The 25,214-nt window shown below is 35.6% G+C and overlaps 1 protein-coding gene across 1 annotated transcript in view; it reads left to right on the forward strand.

The window, feature by feature from the left end:
* PDE3B (phosphodiesterase 3B) overlaps positions 1 to 25,214 on the forward strand; it is an 81,482-nt gene that overhangs the window by 51,141 nt on the left and 5,127 nt on the right. Inside the window, exons 2-12 of the mRNA XM_056491971.1 lie at positions 11,973 to 12,023; positions 12,655 to 12,900; positions 15,220 to 15,365; positions 17,710 to 17,816; positions 17,985 to 18,195; positions 18,789 to 18,862; positions 19,372 to 19,475; positions 20,229 to 20,363; positions 21,848 to 21,959; positions 22,719 to 22,832; positions 24,427 to 24,626. Of these exons, the coding sequence (XP_056347946.1) occupies positions 11,973 to 12,023; positions 12,655 to 12,900; positions 15,220 to 15,365; positions 17,710 to 17,816; positions 17,985 to 18,195; positions 18,789 to 18,862; positions 19,372 to 19,475; positions 20,229 to 20,363; positions 21,848 to 21,959; positions 22,719 to 22,832; positions 24,427 to 24,626 (1,500 nt within the window). The remainder of the gene's footprint in view (positions 1 to 11,972; positions 12,024 to 12,654; positions 12,901 to 15,219; positions 15,366 to 17,709; positions 17,817 to 17,984; positions 18,196 to 18,788; positions 18,863 to 19,371; positions 19,476 to 20,228; positions 20,364 to 21,847; positions 21,960 to 22,718; positions 22,833 to 24,426; positions 24,627 to 25,214) is intronic.

Consider the following 25,214-nt stretch of genomic DNA (forward strand, 5'->3'; position numbering starts at 1 on the left):
AAGCAGTTGACTCCAAGATCTCTTCTGGTTGTTATTGCTGTAATATAAGCCCAACTTTCTGTATAAATAGTTTAAAATTAATTTTTGTTTGCAGTGGTTCTGCAACTTGGTGCAGAATTTCAGCAATTCCTATTTAATCATGATATTAAGGCCTGTTGCTGTTTTTTCACAATCAACTCTATTTCTGAATATCCTCAGGAGTTTTGTGTTGTCAATGCATGTCGACACTTCAAACATCTCTTGCTCTTTCAATTCATTTTGAGTGGGCTGATTAGGATAGATCCCAGCTTGAATCTTTGAGGAAATCCCTATTGGCTATTTTTTTATTTTTATTTTTTATTTTTTTTTAAATGAATGTCCTACTCTTCTTCTTTATTTTTTATGTTTTAACAAATCAATAATACCAAGGAAAGCCGTTCCTTTCTTCCCATGTAAATGTGATTTCTTCAGGATCACCAAGGGGAGACCATATCAAAGTTGTTCATTGTGTTTTGTTTGTGTTTGTTTTTTTAAATCAAAGCACACTGACTGGCTGGTCCACTTTTCTTGGTGTGTGCAGTCTGTTTAAAAAAGTCCAGTAGATTTGTTTGGCAAGGTATTAGTGTAGAAAACCCTACTGATTTTTGTCACTTTTACATTTACATGATGCAGCTATAAATTAATTTTGTAGGGTTCTCTACCTATCTCATCCCCCCCCCCCAATTTCTGTCCAATTTTTCTAACATTTTCCTCATATTTTTCTGGATCCTTTTAAAAGCTAATGGTGTAGCTATAATTTTCTGATCCTTGGTACAAGACAGAGTTTGTGATTGGTTTAACACAATATACAGATATTCCTTTCCAAGGTTCCTAAAATAAAATCTTATCTCACATGAATGGCTAAATACGTGATTATTTAGAATGTTTTGTCCAGACATTCTCCTACTATAATTTATATGTGCTTTTGCTTTTTTTTATATGTGCTTTTTTTGTGTATGGGATTAATATATGTATTTTGCACATCATAAGTTAACTGATATGTTAAAAACACTCAGAGAAAAACTTTTAATTGCTTCATATCAGTTTAAATTTAGTAATAAAATACTGTAGAAAATATTTTTATGTGTATTAATTTGAGAGTAAAATTTTAATTCTAAAATGGAAAAAAAATGTTTTTAAAGCATGAGGTGTACAGCTTTCACTTAAAACCCCCCAAGCTATATAAATACTTGCCTTTCAAATGAAGATTATGAGGTTTTGGGATTTTTTTTTTTAATGTAATGGCAAATTGCAATAAGTCTGATAAATTTTGTCAAAGCTTTCCTGCTTGTCTCACTGGGACAGTATTTTTCTAGTAAGATATTTCTGGGAGTCTTGGCACCCAATTGTTTTTCTATGGTTAAAATTCTTGGTATTTTCCCCTTTTCTGCTTTAGAGAAAGTAAATCAAAACATTTGCAAGTTCTCTGAGATGCTAGTTGAGAGATGAATTTGTTGATAAGAACATAGAATTATTCACAGATGAGTGTAGGCTTCTTTTTTTTGTGCTCATCTTATTGATAATTATTTTGAAAACACAGTCTGAAAGAGATTTCATAGCAAACGCATTAAACACTGTTAAAAAAAGGCTGAGAAATGAAAAAATTAGTGTTGTTCCCCAAGGAAGAGTTCCTTTGCATGCATTTATAAAATTTGATGGATTTATTGGGCATGCTACACTGCAACTTTATTGTAAGTAATACTTGTCCCAAATGGCAAATTATATTCTCACTGCCAATGTTGGTCTCTGTAGATGTTTATGTAACTTTCACTATTGTGATGGTTTTGCTAAAAATGTCTTGCAGTTTAAAAGAAGATACCAATGCTTTTCTGCTGGTATAGAAAAAACTGGCAAGCTGTCCTTATTATCTTGCAGTCACTGGAAGACACTTGACCCATCTTGACCTCTTTCTTTCATATTAGTTTCTCCATCTGAGTCATGCTACCAGAATGAAAGAAAAAAGAAAAAAAGAGATTTTTTGAGTCCGAGTATTTATAAGATGTTTATTCTTTTCAGGGAAGTGAGAAGGTTGGGTAATAATTCTACTAATCAAAATCATAAATAAAATATGTTATAGAAACAAAAGTTAGATTTTTAAATTTTCTTTTAATGGAGAGGAATTAGGATTTCACTCATCAAAATTGTGGGAAAACTTATAGAAACTACGCTAGGGAACAAGTAAGCATCACTTTTTTTCCACCTTTTTTTTTTTTTTTTTTTTTTTTTTTTTTTTGTGCTAGGCTTTGATTCAATGGTATTTAGAAACCTTTGCAATAGGAATGCTGTAGGTAACTGTAAGTTACCTACAAATAGGGTAGCAAAGTAGGTTAGAGAGTAAATCAAAACAATGGAATGGAAATAGGCTTTTGGATGCAATTTTCCACTAGTAGGTTGCACAGTTATGTCTTCAGCTGTGTGAGTCCTGTGTTAGTTGAAACAGCAGAATGGAATGTGATATAAAAAGCCAGTGAAGAAAAGAACCTCTGATTTAGGAAATGTTGATTGTGGAAGTGCACCTTTAGTTACCACTCTAGCAGAGTGTGAAATTCAGTTTACACCTATGTAAAGGAGGTGGCCTTAAGAAGGATGTGCTCCTGAACCTCGTTAAACCCACAGTATTTCACAATGACTTCTGGAGTTTGAGGCTGGTTGGGGTTCTTTTTCCCTCTTTTAGCTGAAATCTGAGCCCGTTCATCCCTCAGTCTTTTCACAGAGAACTCTTTCACTGGATTAGTAAATGGTCACTGCTACCAGAGGGGTCTGACTGCATATTTTCTTGGATGAATCAATCATGAGGCAAGGTGCAGTGATGTTTGTGACCCTCCCAGAGTGCTGGTGATAATTCCTTTGTTCACTTTGCACATGCAAGAAGAACAAATATCTATGTAAGACTTGCATTTTGGGCACAAAGTGGATCTTCCCAAGTCGTTTTGTTTAAGTTAGTCATCACCTAATGCTACAACAAGTGGGAAGGAATCGTTGTTTATTTTTCATTTAGAACAGCATCACAATGTTACTATGGGGAAAAAAAATCTGCTTTCTTTCAAACCTGCTGTCATTTGATTCTTTTCTCAGCTGCTTACGAAGCTGCCAACTAAAGTACTACTTACCATGAATACATTAGAGAAAAGTAAATTGGCACTTTCTGTAGAATGCAGCAATTTGCATTCCCCTCTCTTTCTGAGAGCAATCTGTATTACATTCTTCAGAGTTTCAATATTTTTCTCCCCCTAAGAGATATCATCTTGTATTTCCTGGCACTTCAACCAGAAACTTGTCCATTAAGATAATTTTTCTTAATACTGATTTAACTTCCACTAGCGTATTCGCTCTTGTAATCAGCCTCATAATTATATTCTCATCTGTTTTAAAATTATTGCTTTTAAGTCTTCAGCTGGAGCAACTGAGAATGGAGTCAGTTCAGCCCCAGTGTATAACTTCCAACCAAAGCACTGCAGCAATATTTGCTTTCCTTTATGACATAATATCTTCTTTGGCGTCTTGACCAGCTTCTTTCAGCTCACTTCTCTAATTCCAGTCCCTGTAATATTTCTTTTTTGGGTCACCCTCAAGTCATTGAAAGAAAACAACACTCATTTGTGTAAAGCCTGTACCCTGTGGCAATTTTGTAAATAAAAGACCCTGAGCAATTAACACGATTGAATGAAAAGTGTTCAGTGATTTAGAGGGTTTGTTATGCTGAAGGTGCTGTGTCTCTGAAGCAGCCTGAGGGATATGAAAATGCAGCCTCATAGTCTGAAAAAAAAATTGTCTTGTGCCTCAAGTCAGCTGGAGAGCAAGTGAAAGCTTCTGCAAAAACAAGTTGTTCAGTGGGTGAACTGCATGAAAGTGCTGCTGGTTTTTGCTTCCTTGCTGCATGACAGATCCAGAGTGAAAGGGAACTTTGCAAAATCTGCATCCAACTTGTGAAATGCCTTGGTGTGTGATGTTGGATCTGTCAGAATAATCTGAGAAAGACAAAGGAGAAAAATCCACTAACTTCTGTAGCATACATGCAACATACCTTGTAACACATGGATTCTTGGGCTGTGTTGCTGTTTACTTAAGAATATCCTTATCTTGATGTGGCTGCTGTTGCTAATGACAAGATACTGGACTAGATGGTAATTTGGTCTAATTAATTTGATGCTTACCATTCTCAGATTCATGGTAATCTTTGACTAAGAGAGTTGTACAGTTTAATTTTATGCTTCTTGTTTTAGAGAGGGAGTAGGAAGAGAGGAAAATATAAGTATATTTATACACACGTATGGGATTTTAAAGCGAAAATTAGTGAGAAACTTCTAGATGAAAAATTCAGTATCCCCCTTTCTCAGCTCAGTTCTGAAAAAACCCACTTGTGTTCGTAGGGAATAGTTTCTCTTTGCTGAAAAGAAAAAAAAAATCCAAGATTCATACCTGTATTTCAGAGTAATAGGTGGAAAAACCAGTTGATTGAAAAGTGTAAGTTATAAGAAGAAATTGGTTCATCTCTAAGTGTTTTTAGTTACTGCACTAAGAATCATCATCAGCATGCAGTGAAATATTTCAGCATAAGATTTTTGCACATCCTTCTTCTGGAGGAAGATAAAATGTAAGGTTGTTCTCTCTGTCTGTTCCAACATGATGCATTAACAGTCTGTCAACACAGCAGTAAAGGCTTTTACTGTGTATGATTGTAAAATAATGCCAATAGGTAAATGGGAAAAGGATGTTTGGGGAGCAATTTCTAGATCTTGCTTTCTGCAAAATAAACACCACTTTAAAAAAAAAAAAAAAAAAAAAAAAAAAGAGTCTTGGGTTTTGGATGACAGTAAAAGTGATGCAGAATGCCAGAACACCAAAGCAACTGCACCGGAGCAGAGCAGTAATCCACCTAGCACTATTGCTTTCCTTTGATGGTGATTAGAACCACATGCTCCAAAGGAAAGTGCTTATAATGGGCAATTAAAGGATCTACACATAGCAGGCTTTTTTTTTTTTCTCCCCCCCCTCTCTTCTCCCTCCCCCAGTTGCCATAAATTACTGGTTGGCCTTTACTCTGACGTGCAAGTCTGACAAAACCTAGAAGGAACAGGAAATGACCTAAGTGTGGTTTTAGACAGTTTTTTTTTTCATTACCTACATAATAAGAAAAAAACCTCTGCTTTCTACCTTTTAGAACCTTTTTGAAACCTTTAAAGATCTTAAAATATATATGCATATATATATATATATATATATAAGGAGATTAGATCAAATAAAACAGATAATAAGAACTGAGAACTTTCTACAGCAGACAAAGTAGATGCTGTCCTGCTGATACTCCTGGGTACAAAAGCAGAAGTAGCACGTCTTTTTAAAAACAACCAAATGAAACAAACATGTAAAAAAAGAAACAAAACCCCAACCAAACAAAAAAATATTTTTCTGCTTGCAGGGAGTAGTATTAGCTGTAAGAAGAAGCTTGCTGAAGGCTTCTTTGAAACTTTAGCATGCACTGGAGCACTTTTGCTCTGTTTTTGTGTCTGTGCTGAGGGCAAAGTTACTGAAAATAGTAACTAAGCTTGTGAAAACTCCAAAGTGACTTATTAAAGTTTACTTAGGTGCAGCTCTTGTCAAAGATTTGTATTTGCAGGGAAGATCAGGATGCTGTGGAGTCTGCTGGGAATGTTATGGTGGTGAGACACCTGCATGACCCAGTGTTGTTGTTACACATCCAGCCAAATATATTGCAGGTGCTATTTAGTATATAGAAGATTGTTAATTAAAGCAATTAAAAAGAAGCAAATCTCCTTTCATTGAAGATGGACTTTAGGGCTCTTGAAAAAGCAAAAGTAATGTCTTTCATAAAAGAGTATAGCAGAGTCAACAACTGAGTCGTTGGCTAGGGGATGTGACTGTTTCCGTCAGGATGTGAGTCCAAACCTCAGAACCATGAAAGCACACACAGCTTCTGTTCAAAGATTGTAGCTATCTGCAGCCTTCACAACCCATTGGCCATTTTACAGCCTTGGATAAATAAATTGTGTATAGAGTCAGGAAGTGATAAGTATTAGGGTTCCAAAAATACCCTATTTTTTACCCCCTCTTCCATTTATTTTCATGGGAAGGTTTAGGGAGTGGAGAAATACCATCATGATTCTAAATGCCCAGGGTATGGCACTGAGGGCTGTATTTTGTCTTGATCACAACAATCTACTCAAGTGGCTGCTGTTTTGGCCTGCAAGATTTCACAACAAAACGTTGTCTTGGTTATCTAAATAATGCTGCCTCTACTTTGAGAGTCATTCTTTGGTTGCATCACCTTTACTTCATACTGAATACAACTTAACTACTTAATAACATACTGTTTTTCAGCACCTACCTTTTCTACAAAGAGGGAAAAGAACTCTAGTAATAAATAAGACCCCTAAGACTTCAAGGCTGTATATGGCTCTGGGGTTTTTTTTTGTGTTATTAAATTACATGGATAAAAATGATAATTGATTGTAAGCTGCTACAAAAGACTAATATAGAAATAAAAGCAATGGATCAATCCTGTTTGAAAGGCAGTCAGAAAAGAAATGGGTATGTAATGCAACGTTTTTCGTATTTTGCAATAAATTTATTTCTCGTCTAGTTGTAGAATTTGGCTTTTGAATGAGGTGGTTTTTCGCAGAGTTGATTTCTGAATCAAGTTGCTGTGGTGTTGGTTTCATTGTTTAGTTAATTCTATGCTTGGTTGCTATGGAAATACTTATTTACGGAGCTAATGCCTAATGGTGTCAAACAGATGCTACTGGCAACTAGGAATCCTTTATATTTGATCAATGAAAGACTCAGCCAGAAGTAGAAAACTCAATTTTGTGCTCATTTTTCCCCATTAAAACTTTGGAGCATGGAATGGAATGGATGTTCTCTAAAAGGACAAGTTTTCTTTTCTTTACAAGCATTAAAGCCCACTTTAAATCTCCTAAAAAATGTCATCAGTGAAACAAAATCCTATTTTAAGTTTAGGGAACCATATAACAACGATACAAATTTTAACATTATCTTTGGCTTTAGACAGTGTGCACGTTTCTGCTTGGTGAATGGAGAATAGTATTGGTTATATGCAACTTTTAAAATTGATTTTAGCTCTGAAATACTTTTGTAAGCATTAGTATTGTTCTTACTATAACTTTTTACAAACAAATAATTCTGGAGTAACTTAACTGATATGATTTAGTATTTTGTAAGTTACATTATTAAGAAAACATCATTGCACAGCTTTCTAGTCAAATATATTTTGAGTTAATTTTTTTTTTTTAAGTTTAAAAATTCTCAGTGTACTTTTACAGTTATTTTACTAGCAATAATAGTATAGTAATTTTCAGCTTGACAAAAGTGAAATCCATAATATTTATAATTCTTAAGTTTTGGAAGTTGAAAATACTCTTCAAACAGGTCTTTAGACAAATGGAGTTGTGGTATTTGTATAAAGAAGATCTGAAAAGCCTCCACCCTCCATGGCATCAGTTTTTCTGGAAGACACATCTATTCCAGACCCTGGAACTGCTGGGTGCACTGCCATAGGAAAGACAACCTTTTCTGTGGAAAAGTAATTAAAAACAAAACCAAGCCCCCTGAAGCCTGGCTGGTTTGCCTTGATTGTCTTCTCCCACTTCTGTTTTCAGTTTACTTAGACTATAAACTTCTTGGAGGAGCACTTATTGCCTTTTATTTTGTGAAAAGCAGCATTGCTTTGCTGCTGCTGTTGGAGCTGGAAGCTGGTTTAGGAAAGGCCTCTGTTACCTTGTTATTTTCTAAGATGCTTCTGATGTTGCTAAGGATGTGTGCTTTGCCAAAGTGCCATCCATGAGCTTTGGTGATGGTTAGGTTGATGTTCTTCATGCCTTCAAATAGCATGGGAACTTCTCTGAAGAACATGGAAATACTGTTTTTATTATTTGAGAAAACATAGGTCTGATGCCTGCTGTCAATTTTTCTGCATATATCCACTAGGTGACAGGTATTTAAAATCTCCTGAGATCTGGCTGAACGCCCATAGTACCAAATACAGTGCTTATTGTTCAGAACAGCAACTTTGGGGAGAATTTGTTGAGCTTTAGTGACTTTTTTAACCTTCAAAATAAGCTTATTTTCAGTCATACAAATTCCTTCTCTTGAGGCTCTTAGTCTGTTTTGAGTGAAAAGTTTCAGTTTGACCTATGCTGGCTGATGATGGCCAAATTGGGAAAAGTCACTTGTGCTTAAAGGGTTTCTGTAAGCTGGCTTATCTTCTTTTAACCTTGTTGAAATTTATTTCAGAGGCTGAACAGAATAAATTATAATAGTTAAAAGTAATACAGACCCTGACTGTTACAGAGCAAGGCATGGTGTATGTGTGGGTTTTCATTTTGGTTAGTTTTTTTTCTATTATTGAAGCTGTCCTTCAAACCCCTGATCACTTGTCAGGCAATGATAAAAGCCAGGAAAGAGTGTTCATGGCTCTCTGGATAAACTGGGAAGACTCTGGGGTTGGAGTCAGGCTGATAGGAGAACTTCTCCTCCAGTCTGACTGGTAATTTCCTGTACACATTTCTGGTGGGGATGGCTGTAGATTTGCCACTTTTCAGAAGTTCATCTGCAGTATTTTCAGAGGAGCTCCGAAGCGCGCGATTGCTGCGATGCTGCCACTGCCGATGGACGCTCAAAGCCAAAGTGTGTGAGTTACTAAGCAGAGGTCTGAGCTGCAGCTTGGAACTTTTATGACTCAAGTCCATCCTAGATAAGGTGTTTCTTGATGGAGGAGGTGAGTGAGGGAAGAACGTTATGTGCAATGGATTTCAAAATCTTAGTATTACAGAGTACAGATCTTTCTGCAACAAGGCTCATGGTTGCAAAATCAGAAATTGCTGAGGCTCTGCCTAAGACCTATTTTAAGGTCTTTTGGTCTGTTCATAGTAGGTCAAAATAAATGGTGTCTTTTCACTGCTGTTGTAAAGTTAGTGTAACTCTGGGAATACTTTGTAACTTTTGTGGATGCACATTAATGAAATACAACTTGGAATGCTAAGCTCTCAACAAAAAATAATGCCAGAAATGCTGTTTGTTTAGTATTCCAGATTTAACTTGCAAGGCGTGGAGTTAGGCTGCTTAAACAACCTAAAATCTGGTAGGTAATGAGAGAAAAATTTTCTTAGTCCTAAGGAGAAAATTCTTTAAATGGAGAAATATAATTTATCAGCTGCTAACCTTTAGCATCATCAGCCTCCTTGTCTTTCAAACCCTGGCAATTCTGCAGAAGGTGTTTTAAGGAATATCCTGCTGCTTTCTGCTGCTTTCTCCCGAAATTGTTTTTGTTGGGGAGGCTTTCTGGATTTTGAGTGCCATCTTGTGGTGCATTCTAAGCACCTAAGGAAAGGTAACTCCACTTTCACTACTAACCTGCGAGGATTTGCTTGCTGCAGAGATGAACCAAGTCATATTTATCACGGAAAAATATTCATTGTTTAGAGATCTGCATTTTTTTCCAGTCGTGCTTAGCAGAAGAGATTGTTATTTTGCACCTAAACTTCTCATCAGTTCATTTTTATTTCTTCTATGTGTGGCAGGTGGAATGACCCCTGAAAATGTGACACTGTGGTAGCTTGATAGCTGTGTTAACATACTGCCTTGTCTTCTCTCAGGAGATATGACTTCTAATTAATGGTGATATATGACAAATTAAAAAAAAAATCTGACAGCAAAGTACATGTAAACTGGAATTCTACTAATTTTAAAACTGTTTTTGTTTCTTTGCTCTGAAATTGCTATCAGTAGAGAAGCTTAAATCTTCTGGTTTAAATGACAACAGAAAAATTTCAGTGATGAATCCAAGCTGTGAAATGCATTAAATGATGCCCCACCATTTAAAATATCAAACAATTATTTGCATTGAAAGTAGATTGGAAGATTTTTCTGCCTTGTGTTTACTGGGTGAACATGGGTCACAACCTATTCATTTACAATAGCAGGGCTAAAACTGAAAAGAAGGTTTTGAACCTTTTTTAGTAACAAAGATTGACCCCCAGAATTGTAGCTTGTGTACATGTGGTTTATAGGATGAATAGAGGAGTTGCAGTAAATGGTTTTGTTCAGAAATTTTCTGGAGTAAGCAAGATGTTTATTGGTTTGTTTGTTAGTTGTGGGTTTTTTTTTACTATTGTGAGCTCATTTGTAGCAAATAAGCTAACATACCACATATTTAAAAGAAAAATAAAATACTCCAAGAGGGAAACCTCTTTTGTGTCCCCTAATGGAGGCTGCAAGATTACGAGCGAGCTGACGCAACTCTGTGGCCCATTAGTATCAAAGGTTACTAATACAACTAACAAAACCCATGTGGACAGCTGATCTCTGCTGCTGATTGAGGCAAAAGTTAATGAAGCAGATTAATGCAGTCTCTGTGTGCGAGCACAGAATGAAACCAAAAGATTTACTGATGTTCAATACAGTAAAGAATCATCAATCTAGAAAGAGAAGCTGCACAATGAAGACAATTTAATAAAACCGCTCAAACAAACAAACGGAAAAAAAACCAACCCAGTCTGACAAGATGTTTCTAAAACCAAATGCATCATGGCAAAATGGGTATGGCCAGAGAATGTTGGTCGTTATCTTACTGTTTTTTGGTGACAGAGAAATAAACACACAGATAAAAAGACCTGGTAGCTAGATTACTCACTTAAAAAATCCCCCAAACTCTCAAATACCTAAATTCTTAAGTCTTGTTTTTTCTGCTTGCTTTTACCCAGTGTTACCCAGTAAAATTTTCTGACAGAGCACAATTTACTCGCAGTTCAAGCTTCATGGGAGATCTCTTGTTCTCCTAGCAAGGGGATATCAAAACTATTACCTTTAAACACGGTTTAGTGGCATCTCTGTGAAGACAACTGAGAGAAAAAAAGCCTCTAAGTGCCTCCCTTTGCCTGGGCACTGCTGACACATCCCCACCTGTGTTTCTTTTTCAACACTTTCTTCACCTTCCTCTGGGCAAGCTCCAGGCTTGGAACATTGTGTTTTCTCCATGGAAGTGCTGTTAGTCCCAGAGGAACAAAAACATACCTAGTTCTCACCTATGAAAATAAGCAGAAGAGCTTCCAGGATTGCAAAATATGAATTACCAAGTGGGGTATTGGCATGCTATTTGTGCTCTGTAGCTATGTGAAAGAGTGAAAAGCTATGTTTAATTTGCAAATGCACGTTTTGCAAATGGGTTAATTTATCAGAGAATAATTAGCATCTGTCGAGAATTCATGAAGACTGAAAGCTTTTGAAACAGAACAGACATCTGAATTTCATTTCTTGTGTGTTGTTTTCATTTTTTGTCAGTATAGAAGACAAATTAAGTGAGTGCTGTTGACGTACTTGAAGCTGATAGCATCTTCAGATTGTGTTGCTGACGTTCTTTTGTGGGTTTGGTGGGTTTAGTGAGGTTATTCAGAACATGGGGCTTTGTAGCCATGTCCAAGCAAAGCCTAACAAAACCTCTTGCAAACAGAAAATGTTTTTTTAAAATACCAATTTTTAACCTCTCTTTGGAGGGATTTTTGCCCCCTTTAAAAGTACATGTTTTAATGTAATGCTTTCTTCACTGTATTTAAAAAAATGTTTCTGTTTGAATGATTCTGTAAAGAAAAAATATTTTGGAGGTTTTAGGCTAGATTTGCTTTTGTAGGTTGAGGTGAATAGGAGCAGGAAAGCACTGTTACTACCAAATTTAATGTGCATGTTGAATGATTTATAAGCAATCCAAAATATTGAAATAAGGCCATATTATTCTGTCATCACCATAGCTCTGTTGCATGCAATTTCTTTAAACTCTTCTTTAGGGCTCTTGCTGGGCAGCAAATTACATATGAAAAAAGAAAGGGAGAAACATTTCACATAAATAAAATCTATGCCATTGCTGATTTTCAATGTTAGCACATCACCTATTAATACTTTCTTCTTGTTTTATGTCTTTACAGATGATACTTTGGGATTGGGATCTGAAGCAATGGTACAAGCCCTATTACCAGGTCAGTGTATTATGAATTTAATTAGGGTTTTTTGTAAGATATGATTGAGTACAGAGATCACTGTTAAATTGTTCAAATTGTCAAATTTCAGTTCTTCTGTTGATGCTATATTTGGCAAATTTTCCCCTCTGTTTCTTATATTGTAGTGAGCTCTTCTTGTTCCTGTTCAGAGAATTTTGCAAAATTAAAACTAATCACTTTTGTTTGGACAAGTTTTTTATAATTTCTTTCAGTATAATCAGGGTTAATAAAAATTATGAGGTTGTGGAAATTGTACCACTGTAAGAGGCTCTAACAGTTTGACTGCCAAAATTCATTGATATTGTTGGAAGAGAAAGAATACTAAGTTTAATGCTGAGACAAAGTAATGAAATTAGAGATTAAAAAAAATTTGCCAACAGATTTCAAATAGAGAAAAATGAACTGAAAGCTAATGTTGAATTGTGAATGACTTTTTATTGTGTGACAAAAACCTGCAGACGCTGCTGTCTGAATGTCTACATGTATTGTCTTTAAAAGAAATTATGCTGCATTGATTTTTTAAAAAGGCAAGTTTTCAATGCACGAGGTATTTATTTAAAACAAAGAGCACCATGAAGTGTTCTGACCTGTTAATTTGCACCCGTTGCAGAGCGCTGGCAGCGGCAGCGGGGTGGATCTCTCCGTGCTGAACGAGGCTCGGAACATGCTCGCCGAGCTCCTGTGCGACCCCTGCCTCCCCCCACACGTCGTCTCTTCCCTCCGAAGCATTAACAGCCTCATTGGTGCTTTCTCAGGAGCATGCAGGCCAAAGGCCAGCCCATTCACACCATTCCCTGGCTTCTTCCCCTGTCCTGAAATAGAGGATCCTGCTGAAAAAGACCGGAAGATGCTCAAGGTCAAATGGCTTTTGCTTTCATTCGTGTGTGTGTTGAATTAAAAAAAATACATAAAGGAAAATTCATTTAGAAAGATTGCTCCTGTATGCATAGCAGGTTCTCTGCTAGTACCCTGGACAATGTTTAAGGTCAAAAGGGAGCAGCTGTGAAAACACATTGGGTGAAATGGAGATAGGTACCAAAATGCAAATTCAAGTGGTTGATGGGTAGACAGGTACAAGCACTGGTCTGCACTTTGACCACATCATTCCTCAAAATAACAGCAAATATAAACTGGAGATGTCATAGTCTCATGATGTGGGACAAACAGGGCTGTTCTTGATTCTTCCACATTCTTTATCTAGCCATTACTTTCTGTGTGGCTTTTTCATTGACCTTTTTCCCTCCAAGAAACTTACTCTTGTGGACAGCAAACCAGCCATCATACAGAAGCAAATCAGCAATGTAAAAGGAAAAATATCCCTTCTTTTTCTTCATCAAATCACTTTATGAGACTAGTGTAAAATCTACTGTCATGTCTCCATTACTCAGGGTTCATAAATGAAAACAAGAGTGTAGTTTCTATGTGAAATGCTAAGGAATGTGGTGGAAAAAAATTACTATATATAAACTCAGCTGCAGAGCACCAGAGCTAATAATTCCAGCCCAATATTTACAGCTTGAGGCTGTTTATTGTGGAAGCTGCTCTAGGACATGCCCTGTAGTTGTTTACATTTCCAGGAAGTGGACAACCTGGCCCAAACTGATCATCTTGTTGGCTTAGAGTTTTGGAGCCTGATTCAGCCTGTGAAATGTCTGTTGGGAGTCATGTTTTTGGGGGAAAAGCTCAGTGTCTACTTTGTGGAAGGTCCTGCAAGAACCACTGAAGTAAGAAATTCCTTGTAATGTCACATGGATGCCTGTCGATATCAGTTGGGCAGGGATCACAGTCATTCAGCATGTTTTTCTTTGTGGATCTCTTTAAAGGCTGCTGAGGATTGGCGTACCTTTTGATTTTTAAAATTTCTTTATAACTAGTTAAAATAGTGTGAAATGAAAACTATTCATTGCTGGAGACCAGTTATAAAAAGTGAGAGTGAAATACTATGGTTTTGTCACAGCTATTTTCTTTTTGTCCTTCCTTAAAAGTAACTTTTTACCTCAAGTTTTGGGGATTTTCTGTATAGAAATTTGCCTAGTGCAAGCCATGATCATTCAATAATTTTTTGGCTTTGGTATATGTTTAAGAGTAAGCCCAAATGTTTCCCCCTCTGTATGTTACTGCAAGAGAAAAAAATGTTTTGCTTTTAAAAACCAGGTAAGTGAGCAAAAAGTCCAGGTCATAACACAGAAAAGAAAATATTATGGAAGTATTTATTCAAAACAGATGATCTTGAAAGGTTCCCATTCTCTCTTTCCCTGACTTGGAATATAAAAGGTTTCCTCCATATTTTTTTCCTGTGGATTATGTACATATTTATTTCTCTTCTCTGAGTGGCTTCCAAAGTGTGTTCAGTTATAATTTTCAAGTTGATTAGGGAGTGATCAAGTTGATTAGAGGGTTGAAGCATCTCTCCTACAAGGAATGGTTGTGAGAGTTGTGATTGTTCAGCTTTGGGGTGACCTCATTGTGGTCTTCCAGTACCTGAAGGGAGCCTGCAGGAAGGTACAGAGGGATTATTTACACAAGCAATCTGGTCTAGGGAAATAGGGCCCTGTCCAAGTCAGGGTGGGCTGGACCTAGAGGATCTTTAAGGTCCCTTCCAACACAGACCATTCGATGATTCAGTGGTGAACTGACTGTTCTGCTCAACAGGAAAGGAATTAAAAACAAGGAAAAGAATGTAGGCTGAAATATGGGTTAGTCACAACTGGCTAACCCTGCCCCTTGGGTTTCTTGGAAGTGTGAACTGCCCAGTATTCAGAAAAAAAAATTAAATACGAGACAAAAAACATTGCAAGGCTACTCTGCAACAGAAACACTTTCCTCTCCCATCAGGACTGTCCCTAGAACTGTCCCCAGATTTCCTAGTGTATGACAGTAGAATGCTTGCCAGATGGGTAGATTTCTGCTGCTATTAACAGTCATGATTTTAACAGATTTTACAGTCTAGGCAAGTAGAATTTGTCTAGGCAAACCCCTGAGTATGCACATCTCTTATCTCATGGCCTTGTTGCCCTTGAAGTACCTGGAGTAAGATGCCATACCTGTGGTAAGACACCACATCAGCTGTTTCCCTATAAAAATGAGCAGTAAGTAGCTCTTACAAACCATAAATAAAATTTTAACACCTGCTTTTACTTGCATGGATTTTAACCATGGTCAAATTACCCAACAGGGATTAAGCAGCAGGAGCAGCCTGCCAACCCCACAGCTGAGACGATCCTCAGGAGTTTCTGCCTTGTCACCCATAGAATCAACATCATCTAGATGGGAAAGGAGCAACATCAGCAAGAGATCCCACCAGGAGTATAACACACCAAGGTAAGCACTGAACAGCCTTTTCAAGGCAATAATAATGCTGCAACTTGGCAGCAGAAGTGTTTGATGTAAGGTCTTGTGAATTAAGTCTCCAAATTCTGCCAGCATAAACTAGAAAAGTTAATTATGTACTATGCTTTGTAACTCTGGTTGGTCTTAAGTAGAAATCAGGTCATTCTGAGGTTAAATAGTGTGCTCTGTCTTAGTAAGTAGGCCTTGATATAAGCTTGAGTAGGAAATGAAAAGAAACTCTGACATATATGATTGAAAAACAAACTAGTTTAGTGTCTAAACTTGTACTGACTTCCTCCTTCTTTTTATTTAATATATGTATCACTTGCCAGCTTCCATTTACCCATACATAATTAAAAAGTTGAGACAATTTTCTTCTGGTTGGTAGGCACTGTTGTGTGTATTATAGTCTTTATTGTTCCACCAGTCATCAAGCAAGGTGTAAATACATTATGGTAGCAATGTCTTCTCTATTTGTTAGCAAATACAGTGCAAATTTAGAGCTTTTATTTCCAGAATTAAGATGACATTCTGAATTAGGATTAAAATGAATGCTTTCATTTCCTTTTTGTGTAATGTTATATGTTGTTAAAATTCACACATTAAATTTTATTTAAATGTATAAATGAATATGCTTTTGCTTCTGAAATCTGTAAAAATGTGTTTGATTTTGCTTTTCTTTTTGTTGGTTTTGTTTGTTTCTGGTTTTTTTTCTTTTTTTTTAATGACATAAGTCATAAGGAAAGTATAACAAATGCAATTTTAAATAAGAAAATGTGAGTTATGCTGATAACTGGTAATTATTAGTAGTGGATTGAAAGTTATATATACACACCCAGGAATTTACTTATCAGTATTAGTATTAAAGTGAACCACTTAAGTAATTTGGCCCTGTCAGTGGTTTTCCCCCTTGAATAAACTATGATCTCTAAGTTTTACATTGTAAAATTTAATTCTGGTTTGTGTATGAAGTATAATTGAAGATTTTAATATAAGCAGCAGTAGTCATTAAAAGATTATATTTTCATGCTGACTTGGTTGCTGGTGTCCAGATGGACCTCCCCAGCTGTATCCACTGGAAATAACCAGGGACCAGAGAAATTACATTGACCTTAGCAACCTTGGGATTTCAATTTGAAGCTCAGCCCTCCTGCTGCAGCCTCAATGTACATTTACACAGGATTTCCTCACTTTCCTTACTACTCAAAAGCAGCTCCTGGGAACTTCTGTTTTATTTGTATGCAGATTTCTGACGTGCTTTCTCATTCAAACACTAACTCAAAAGGTAAAGTTCTTCCTCATGTTGAGGTGAAGCTTCTCATGTTTCAGTTTATGGCCATTGCTCCTCCTCCTCTTGCTGGGCACTGCTCTTAGCCCACCTTTGAGATATTTATATATATTGATGAGATCCCCTCTCAGCCCTCTCTTGACTAACCAGGCCCAGTTCCTGCAGCCTCTCCATGTATGGGAGATGCTCCAGACCCCTCATCATCTTTGTGGCCTCCACTGGACCCTTTCCAGTAGTTGGAGATACACAGAAAATAAATCCCTGTTTATACTTGGACTCAGTTTTCATATTCATGTATTTAAATTAGTGATGGAAGATCAAGTATAGTTTCTGTATCAAGTATCATTTCTTGGACTTTTTTTGTGATTGGCTTAAGAAAGATTAAATCTGTCTTGGTAAATACTATTTTCCCCTCCTGAAGTGAAATTTTCACTTTGAAATAGACATATTTAATTGCATAATACACTTTTGCTCACTAAAGGAAATAAATTTTAAATCATGGAGTGAAATTTTGTCCCTGGAGCAGCAGATGGCAGGATTGAGCAATTGAGTTTAAGGATTTGGCCACTGAAGCAAAATACGCTTTGATGTCGAAAGCAGCTTTAATTTAAAGTTTACAATAAATAAAATAATTAATTGAATATGCAAAATTTATGTGGCTATGTAAGGTTTTCATTGTATTTCCAAAGTAGTCGATTCTGAGATCTGTTAGGAAACAGCCTGCTTCAAATGTTCAAGGAAAGTAGAATGTTAGAAAGTAAAACTTCTCACACATGGTCTGAATAAATTTACTGCACCATTTTAGGACTGTGTTAAGATTTTTGTTGCTTTCAATCAGTACACAGCAGTTTTTATTTCATGTAACTTTATTTCATTGTAATTTTTTAGCTGGTTTTGAATTCGACTGCTTTGTAATATTCTCTCTTTCTTGAATGGTGGTGGACCTGTCTCAGGGCAGTGTAGCTATTTTAAAAGCATTTTATTTAATAGAAGTGGAAGAAAAACTAGGAAACAAAGAAAAAAAAATCCTTACTGTCTTCTTTTCAGCCAAGGATCTCACTCAAATGGGTCTTTTGGTGCCAACTTGCTGACCATACCAAAGCAAAGATCATCCTCTGTGACCTTGACTCATCACATGGGTCCCAGACGAGCAGGTAGGACCATGCAATTTGTACAGTAACATGGTGGTGCATCACAGGTTTTTTCATGCAAACATAGCACTAAAATAACATCAGCCTGCCCCTTGTTGTTTAAATCCAACCTTTGTAAACAGTAAATGACTTTATTGTCATCTGAGCCCCATGTAATGTTTGTTTTGGAAGGTGCTTCTCCTGGCCTGAGTCCCGTGGGGTCACCGAGCCATGGATCTGTCTCCAGTGGGGCTTTCAGCAACTGGTCACCTGTAGAGTTCCCTGACACTGCTGATTTCCTCACCAAACCAAGCATTAATATCCACAAGCCTCCAGGACATGCACCTAGCTCTCCAGATTTTCAGCAGCCTGTTAAAACACCTGTAGGTTATATGTGTAGCAGGTACTGTAAACTCTGTTATCATTTCAGTCACTTCATATGGGTTGAAAAGAATGCAATTAAAATGAAAACAAAAAGAAAATGGCAATTAATATGAAAGCAAGCATACAAAAAAAAAAAAAAAAAAAAATCAACAATCCTGTGCCCCTACTAGGATTGAAAAAGGGCATAAATCTCATAATAAGCTGTAACTGTGTTATCCAGGGAAGAATAAAGAATGCTGAATGTGTGTTACTTCTTTGACATGGCCCCATCCTTCTCAGCAGCTGTTATTGTAGAGGAACAATATTCCATGGCATTTTATAAAAGGAGGGTTTCTTACCTGGGGATTGATTCTGTTTCTGAATATTTTCTTAGTTATGAGCTCTAATAATTCAGGGGTCTAAGTCTGGGGGAGGTGATGGTTGATTATTATCTAAAGACAGACTAAACCTATGGGTGCCAAATTTAGGAGAAAATACTCAGGTCAGTTGTTGAAGGAACCTTCACCAGCCTTTTTTAAAAAAGTAATCTGCAGATATTTTTCAGTAGAAGACAGAAGTAGCAAAAGAAGAAAGTTACTGAATGTTGTAAATATTTTTCATGTATTCTGTAAGCTGTGGACGTCAGATACTCAAGCCTGTTCCAATACCAGAACCAGACTTTGCAGAATACAGAGAGAGAAAATCAGGTGGGATTTCAAAATAGACAAATACTTGATATTAACTTGCTGCTTTTTTTTTTTTTCCCAAGCCAATTAAATTAAATTTTTTCTATTTCTACATAGTTTTTCCCTATATTTTTTAACTTAAGTATTTATTTTACTTTGTTCTATGTTTTAGAATAATCAAAATAATAATGTCTGCTTCATAGTCAGGATTTTAAAACAGGCTTCCACTAAAATCTTTATAGTTCTGTACTCCATGTATTAAACAAGTGCTCTACCAATTAAGCTAAACTAATCACTGAACCAATTTTTTTGAATAAATGCTATGCTTTTAAGCTTTTCTTAATCTTTAAATAAATACTATATTTTCTCCTTTATGACTTTTTTTCATGTCTCTTAAGTAAAATGGTTTAGAAACAAGCTATTACTTATATTTCTGTGACAAATCCATAAGATCATTTAAAAAAATATTAGACAGTAGTAATTTGCAAATCAATTATTGATATAGTATTTCTGTATGTGTTTTCTTTAAGGTGAAATTGCAAGTACTAATGTCTCCCAAGACTCTTTCCACCATACAGAGAAGAGGAAAGATGAAAGGAAGGAAATGATTGATCAAACACAAAATAAACTGCTTGTAAGCATGTAATTGCAAAAAAAAAAAAAAAACAAAACCAAGAGAACCAACTTGCAATAACTTTTCTCAATTCAATATTTCTTTATAATTTCTAACTTGCTGTGAAGAGGCCTTTACATCACTAAAACAGTGATTTCTAAAGGGTTATGGTGTATGGTTGGAATTTAAATTTTCATTTAACAATTGATTATCTTGCATAAATGTCACTAGCAAATGACAGGAAGGGTTGTGATATTGTATTGATTTTGTAGATCAGCATTGATTTGTGTAGATTTTGTGTTGGGAGGGTATGCTCAAACATTAATATTTTCTTTTGGAAGTTTACGAAAGATTCAGCAGCTGCAGTGAGAGAAATGAACGTTCAATACAGAGCTATTAACTTTTTGGATTTATACATCAGGTGTTTTTAATGCTTGTCCAATTAACCTATTCTTAAAGTGCAGTAAATCTTTCATTAGTCTATACATATTTCTGCTTTTTTTTTATTAACTCATCTTGTTAAAAATAAATAAGAAAGAAAATTTAGCACTATCTCAGAAAGCCCTGGAATCTACTGTCCAAAACAGGAAAACTCAAGCCTTTAAGTGTGCTATTTGTGATATTGATTTATGATTTTCTCATAGCCCTAGTTGCAGCACCATTCAATAAATTCACTAATGATTTATCATTTTCAAGGCTTTTTTTGGCAACACAACTGATAAATTAGTTTTCTTTTTTATTTTAGAGATGATAAAGTATCTTAATCTTATACAGGTGGAACAGGGTTCTACTTTAGAAACAATGTTATTAGACCATGATTCACTAATGGAGAAGATGAACAATTGGAATTTCCAAGTTTTTGACCTTGTGAAAGAAATGGGAGATCAGTCTGGAAGGATCCTTAGCCAGGTTTGTTGTCCTTTGTTATATGAGGAGGGTATGTAAAGCTGTCCTTTATTTAAACCATGAAGAAGTTTTGCAGTTGACATTTATGTGAATGCTATCTTGAAAAGCAGAAATATGAGTTCTCATGTATTCCATGTCATTGTAAACCATAAAAAATGTTCTTTCTATAGAGAATGTGCTCCAGTTTTTTCTGAATTTTATTCTCAGTGTGAATAGGTTAGATTCACACTGACTAGGTTTTGCCATAATCTGCCATTTCCTGTGCAAAATTATCTCCTGCTTTCAGAATTACTACTCTGTTTGTCAACCATTGCTTTTTTCTTTATTTCAGCAAAATATTTCTGCCAGCATTGCACCTGTGGGGAAAGAGAAGTGATCTTTCAGGCAATCTTCTGCCTCTTGATCCTACAAACAGTGGGATTTTTTTTTCCATGCTTCTTTCTGCACGTAGCATCCCTTTTATCTCTTTCTGACTTATTACTAAGCTCTTCTGTGCAGTTTCATGTTTGCTGATGCCAAACCTGCTGGCAGGTGCAAGGGTAGGATTCTATTTGTTCTTCCCCAGCTTCTGCCACTCATCAAGGTCATCTGGAAGCTTCTGTCTCCTGCTTTAGAGTGGATTTAGCAATCATGGATTGATTGCTTCCGATCTGACCACTAAACAGTTTTATTTCCAGTATCTTTGTTTTCCACCCTGGAGTGATGTCCCCTAATTTTGCAGTTCCTCTGAGCACCTCCCACACTTCAGAATTTCTTGTTCCTCTCCTGTGTCTAGGGAAAAAAGTTATGAAAATGAGTAGCAGTGACTTGTTTTTAAAATTAAAAAGAAAAAAAATAAATTTGCAGCCTTGTAGGGGGATTAGGTTTTGAAGTACACTATGTTCTACATGTAAACCATAATATATGGTTTATAGACATTTATGGAAGTTCTGAGTACCTTTTTGAAATACTTCTTCATTTACCAGCTTGTTCTGTTACAAACACTCAAGATAAATAATAATAAATACAAGAAATAGGATCTCTTTGCCAAAGTCTCAAAAACAACCACAGTATTGGGGAGCTGGTGTTGTTTGTTTCTCTTTTTATTATTAAAGATTCTGCTGTTATAATTAAATAATTTGAAGTTTTGAATAATAAATCAGAATATAAATTTCTTCTTTTTAGGTCGCTAATGGAATAGGGTATGACTTATTTAATTCTATTAAAAAATTTTGGGGTATATTATTAAAAATCAGTTGTGCATAGAATTGTCAGTAATAAAATAAAATCTTCTATTATTCTTTACTGAGAGGATCATAAAAATCCACATTTTTGTGCTAAAAATTTATTGAATACATCTCTCTGATAATAGCATTCTGATAGTGGAATTTCAGTGATTTCCATGTCTGTTGGCAAGTAAAATTTTAAAAACAAGAATATTTTTAAAGTTAAAAAAGCAGGACATGCATAGGTATATCTTTCAGACTTTCATTTTAATCTTTGTTTAGGTGTCTTACTCCTTGTTCCAAGACACTGGCTTGTTTGAGATTTTCAAAATCCCCACTCAAGAATTCATGAATTACTTCCGTGCTCTAGAAAATGGCTACCGGGATATTCCCTGTAAGTGCTCCCTGGTTACACTTGGAATTTTATATCAGTGTCTCTCCTTTGGTGTCTGCACTTGTATTTGTAGGCAGCTTGGTGTGTTTTTAATGAATGCATTTAGCAGAGCTTAGAATGGGTCTAATGGATTGCAGGATACAGTGAGTTGACTCTAAAAATGAGTTTGTTAATTTGGAGTCTGAAGATAATATTAAAGAATTTGAATTAGTGGTTGAATCAAACACACTAGGGTCCATGGGTGAACAATTGCTGATTTAACAGAAATTTGGATGAAGAATAAGAGTAAGAAAAAATTTTCTTATTTTATAAAATAAGAAGAAAATAGAGAATTTTGATGGTACTTATTTGCCTTGCTGTGCCAGGCAAGACAGCCAAATTTATTGGAAAAGAAAACAAAAAACACACTTCCCCACTCCACAGATGTTTGCCCAGCCCAGGTGCTTGTAGGCATCAGATTGCAGGCCATGGTTGTTTCTCACCATTATTGATTTAAAAGGCCATTTAATCCCTTCCTGAGGCCCAGGTGGGATGAAGTGTGCATAGAAAATGATTGATATTTATCTAACTGCCTTGTTAAAAATGTGCAGTGGTACTATATCCACCACTAACACGTTAAATTCTATTTTTCCTTTTATATTTAATAAGCATCTCCCTTCTACAGTACATTATGTACATGTATTTTTTGTTGCTGTTTCCGTTATTCCTTTTGAGGACATTTCAGATAATATTTTTTCATTGTACCCTGCTGGTTTTCAGATCACAATCGTATCCATGCCACGGATGTTCTCCATGCAGTGTGGTACCTGACCACGCGGCCCATTCCCGGATTTCAGCAAATCCGTAACGAGCACATCATGGACAGTGATATAGGTATGTATGCACACAGCTTAGTTTTGTTTTGCTGAAGAATGCTGTAATGCAAATTACTCTGGAAGAAAATATCTAATTATTCTTATGACTCACTTTTTTTTTTTTTTTTATGTACTTTAATATAAGGCAGTAGAAAAAAAAAAATCACAAAGCACACGCCGTTCAGAAATATCATGCAATTGACTTTTAGAAAAATTATTAGATGAGTAATGGTTAGTTTGTTAGCCAAGAAAACTGGTTCACTTAATAAATTTTCTATGCTGAATGAAACCTCTGTATTCTGCCATAGTCAGGGTATTTTTAGCATTTGAAATACATTAGGCTAATATTTCTTAACTTTATTGGAAAGTTAAATAGACCAAAGAAAAAATACGAAAGTATTTAACTTAATTGAGGTTTTCCATAATGGCTTTAGTATAAAAATTAATATTTTAGGATTTTCTGTTAGGTATCACATTCAGACTTTCAAACACTGAAGTGACTACCTCAACAATAACTGCATAAGGGCATCCCTGAAAAGGAAACAATACCTACAAATTCAAATGTTTTGAGAAGTTACTTCCAATGAACCATGCTTTTGTGTTGTCTGTGACATCATGGAACTAAATTTTAAATTTAGAATTTGTAATTTTTACAAAATCGTATCCTATAAGTAAAGGGTATATATAAAGAAAAAATATTGTAGACATAGACTTTGATGCTAAATGGTTTGTATCAGAAAAATGAAAAGGGGAAATCAAGCACTCTCCAAGAATTCTGTCTTATATGTGTAGCAGAAAAAGATAAGACACAAGTCATGTGGCTTTTAAAGGGCTGGAATTGTCTCCTTTTTTATCCATATCTATTGTTGCACCCTATTCCCTTTTCTTTCTCCAAGTGTTAAATGGGATGGGACTGGAGACTTAACTGAAGAAAAGTGATAAAAATAATTTCATTGTCCTCTAAAAAAGAAAAAAAAATTAAAATAAGGAATTATAATCTTATTGCTTAGAGACTGTCCTGGTATAAATATTTTCAGGCTTTTAATCCCTGCTTATTCTATTAAGGCAAATTAATTCCTTTTATATTATGCATTGATGAAATAGGTGCTATTTCTTTTCCTTTTTTTTTTTAAGGCAGTGACTTTGTCCATGGGAAAGAGAATAACAAAGCTGTGAATCTTCTTATCATGCATATATTTCCAAATTAATGGAATTAATTCATTTTGCAGTAGTTTCCACTGCCCCCCTCCAGTTTTTCCTGTAGGTTTGCAAGTTCAAGAAATGGGCAAATTACAGAAATAGTAAGGAAGGTGTTGATTAGTCTTTTAATTCAGGTTGGAGACAAACAGTAGAATGCTCTGCTAGTGCTACAAATTTGCAACTCAATGGCACTTTTCTTCAAAATTGTCAGTGTATCTATAAACATTATTATGACTTTTTTCTTTTTTAAAATTCAACTCTTTGCCAATTATTCAGCCTCAGGACAGCAAGGATAACTATATCATGTTTGCAACAATGTCTGGCTGTTTATACACTTTTATAATGTATTACAAATATCAATTAAATACTCTTCTAAAAATATTCTGGTTTTGTATTTGAATTTTTTTTTTTAGATGAAGCCAGTGGTATTGCCCCAGTTCAAGTCATCTACACTTCTTCAAAAAGCTGTCCTATTGTTGATGACAGTTATGGGTGTCTGGCATCAAATATTCCTGCTCTAGAATTGATGGCTTTGTATGTAGCAGCTGCCATGCATGACTATGATCATCCTGGACGTACAAATGCTTTCCTGGTGGCCACAAATGCACCTCAGGTAAAAACCTCTTCACACAGAAAATTACTTGTTTCTGTCTGAAATCAATATAAAGAATTTTTTTTCTATTCTCTATCCCTAAAGTAAGTTGTTTAGGATTTAAGTATTTAAGGCCCAATTTAGGAAGTGGGGAAATTAATGTCTACTATATTTGTGTAATATTTTTATTTTTCTTTCCTGTTAAATTCTGATGTGTTTTGTGTGTATTGGTTGTGTATACATGTAGAAACAACTTTCACTTTGCAAAATTAAAAATAACAGCATAAATCAATGCAGGATAGAGTAAAGGATTATTTAATGGAGAGCATGGGTCTATGATGGCTAATTGCATCTCTCTTAGGAAGTTACAGACAAGAAGCTTAAATAATAATAACAACATCAACAACAGATCAGAAACTGTTAGGAGATAAGGACTTTGAAAGTAAACTTTCCAATCTGTTTTCAACAACTCTTTATTACAAAGAGAGTTTATTTAGGATGTAGGCACTGATGTATATCTGCTGAAAACAGCATACAAGGAGGAACAAAACAAAACAACACAACCATCCATCACCCAGTTTCCAAAATACAAGCATTCTTTGAAAAACT

Source organism: Oenanthe melanoleuca, chromosome 5 (assembly GCF_029582105.1).
Source record: "Oenanthe melanoleuca isolate GR-GAL-2019-014 chromosome 5, OMel1.0, whole genome shotgun sequence".
In the NCBI taxonomy this organism is placed as follows: domain Eukaryota; kingdom Metazoa; phylum Chordata; class Aves; order Passeriformes; family Muscicapidae; genus Oenanthe; species Oenanthe melanoleuca.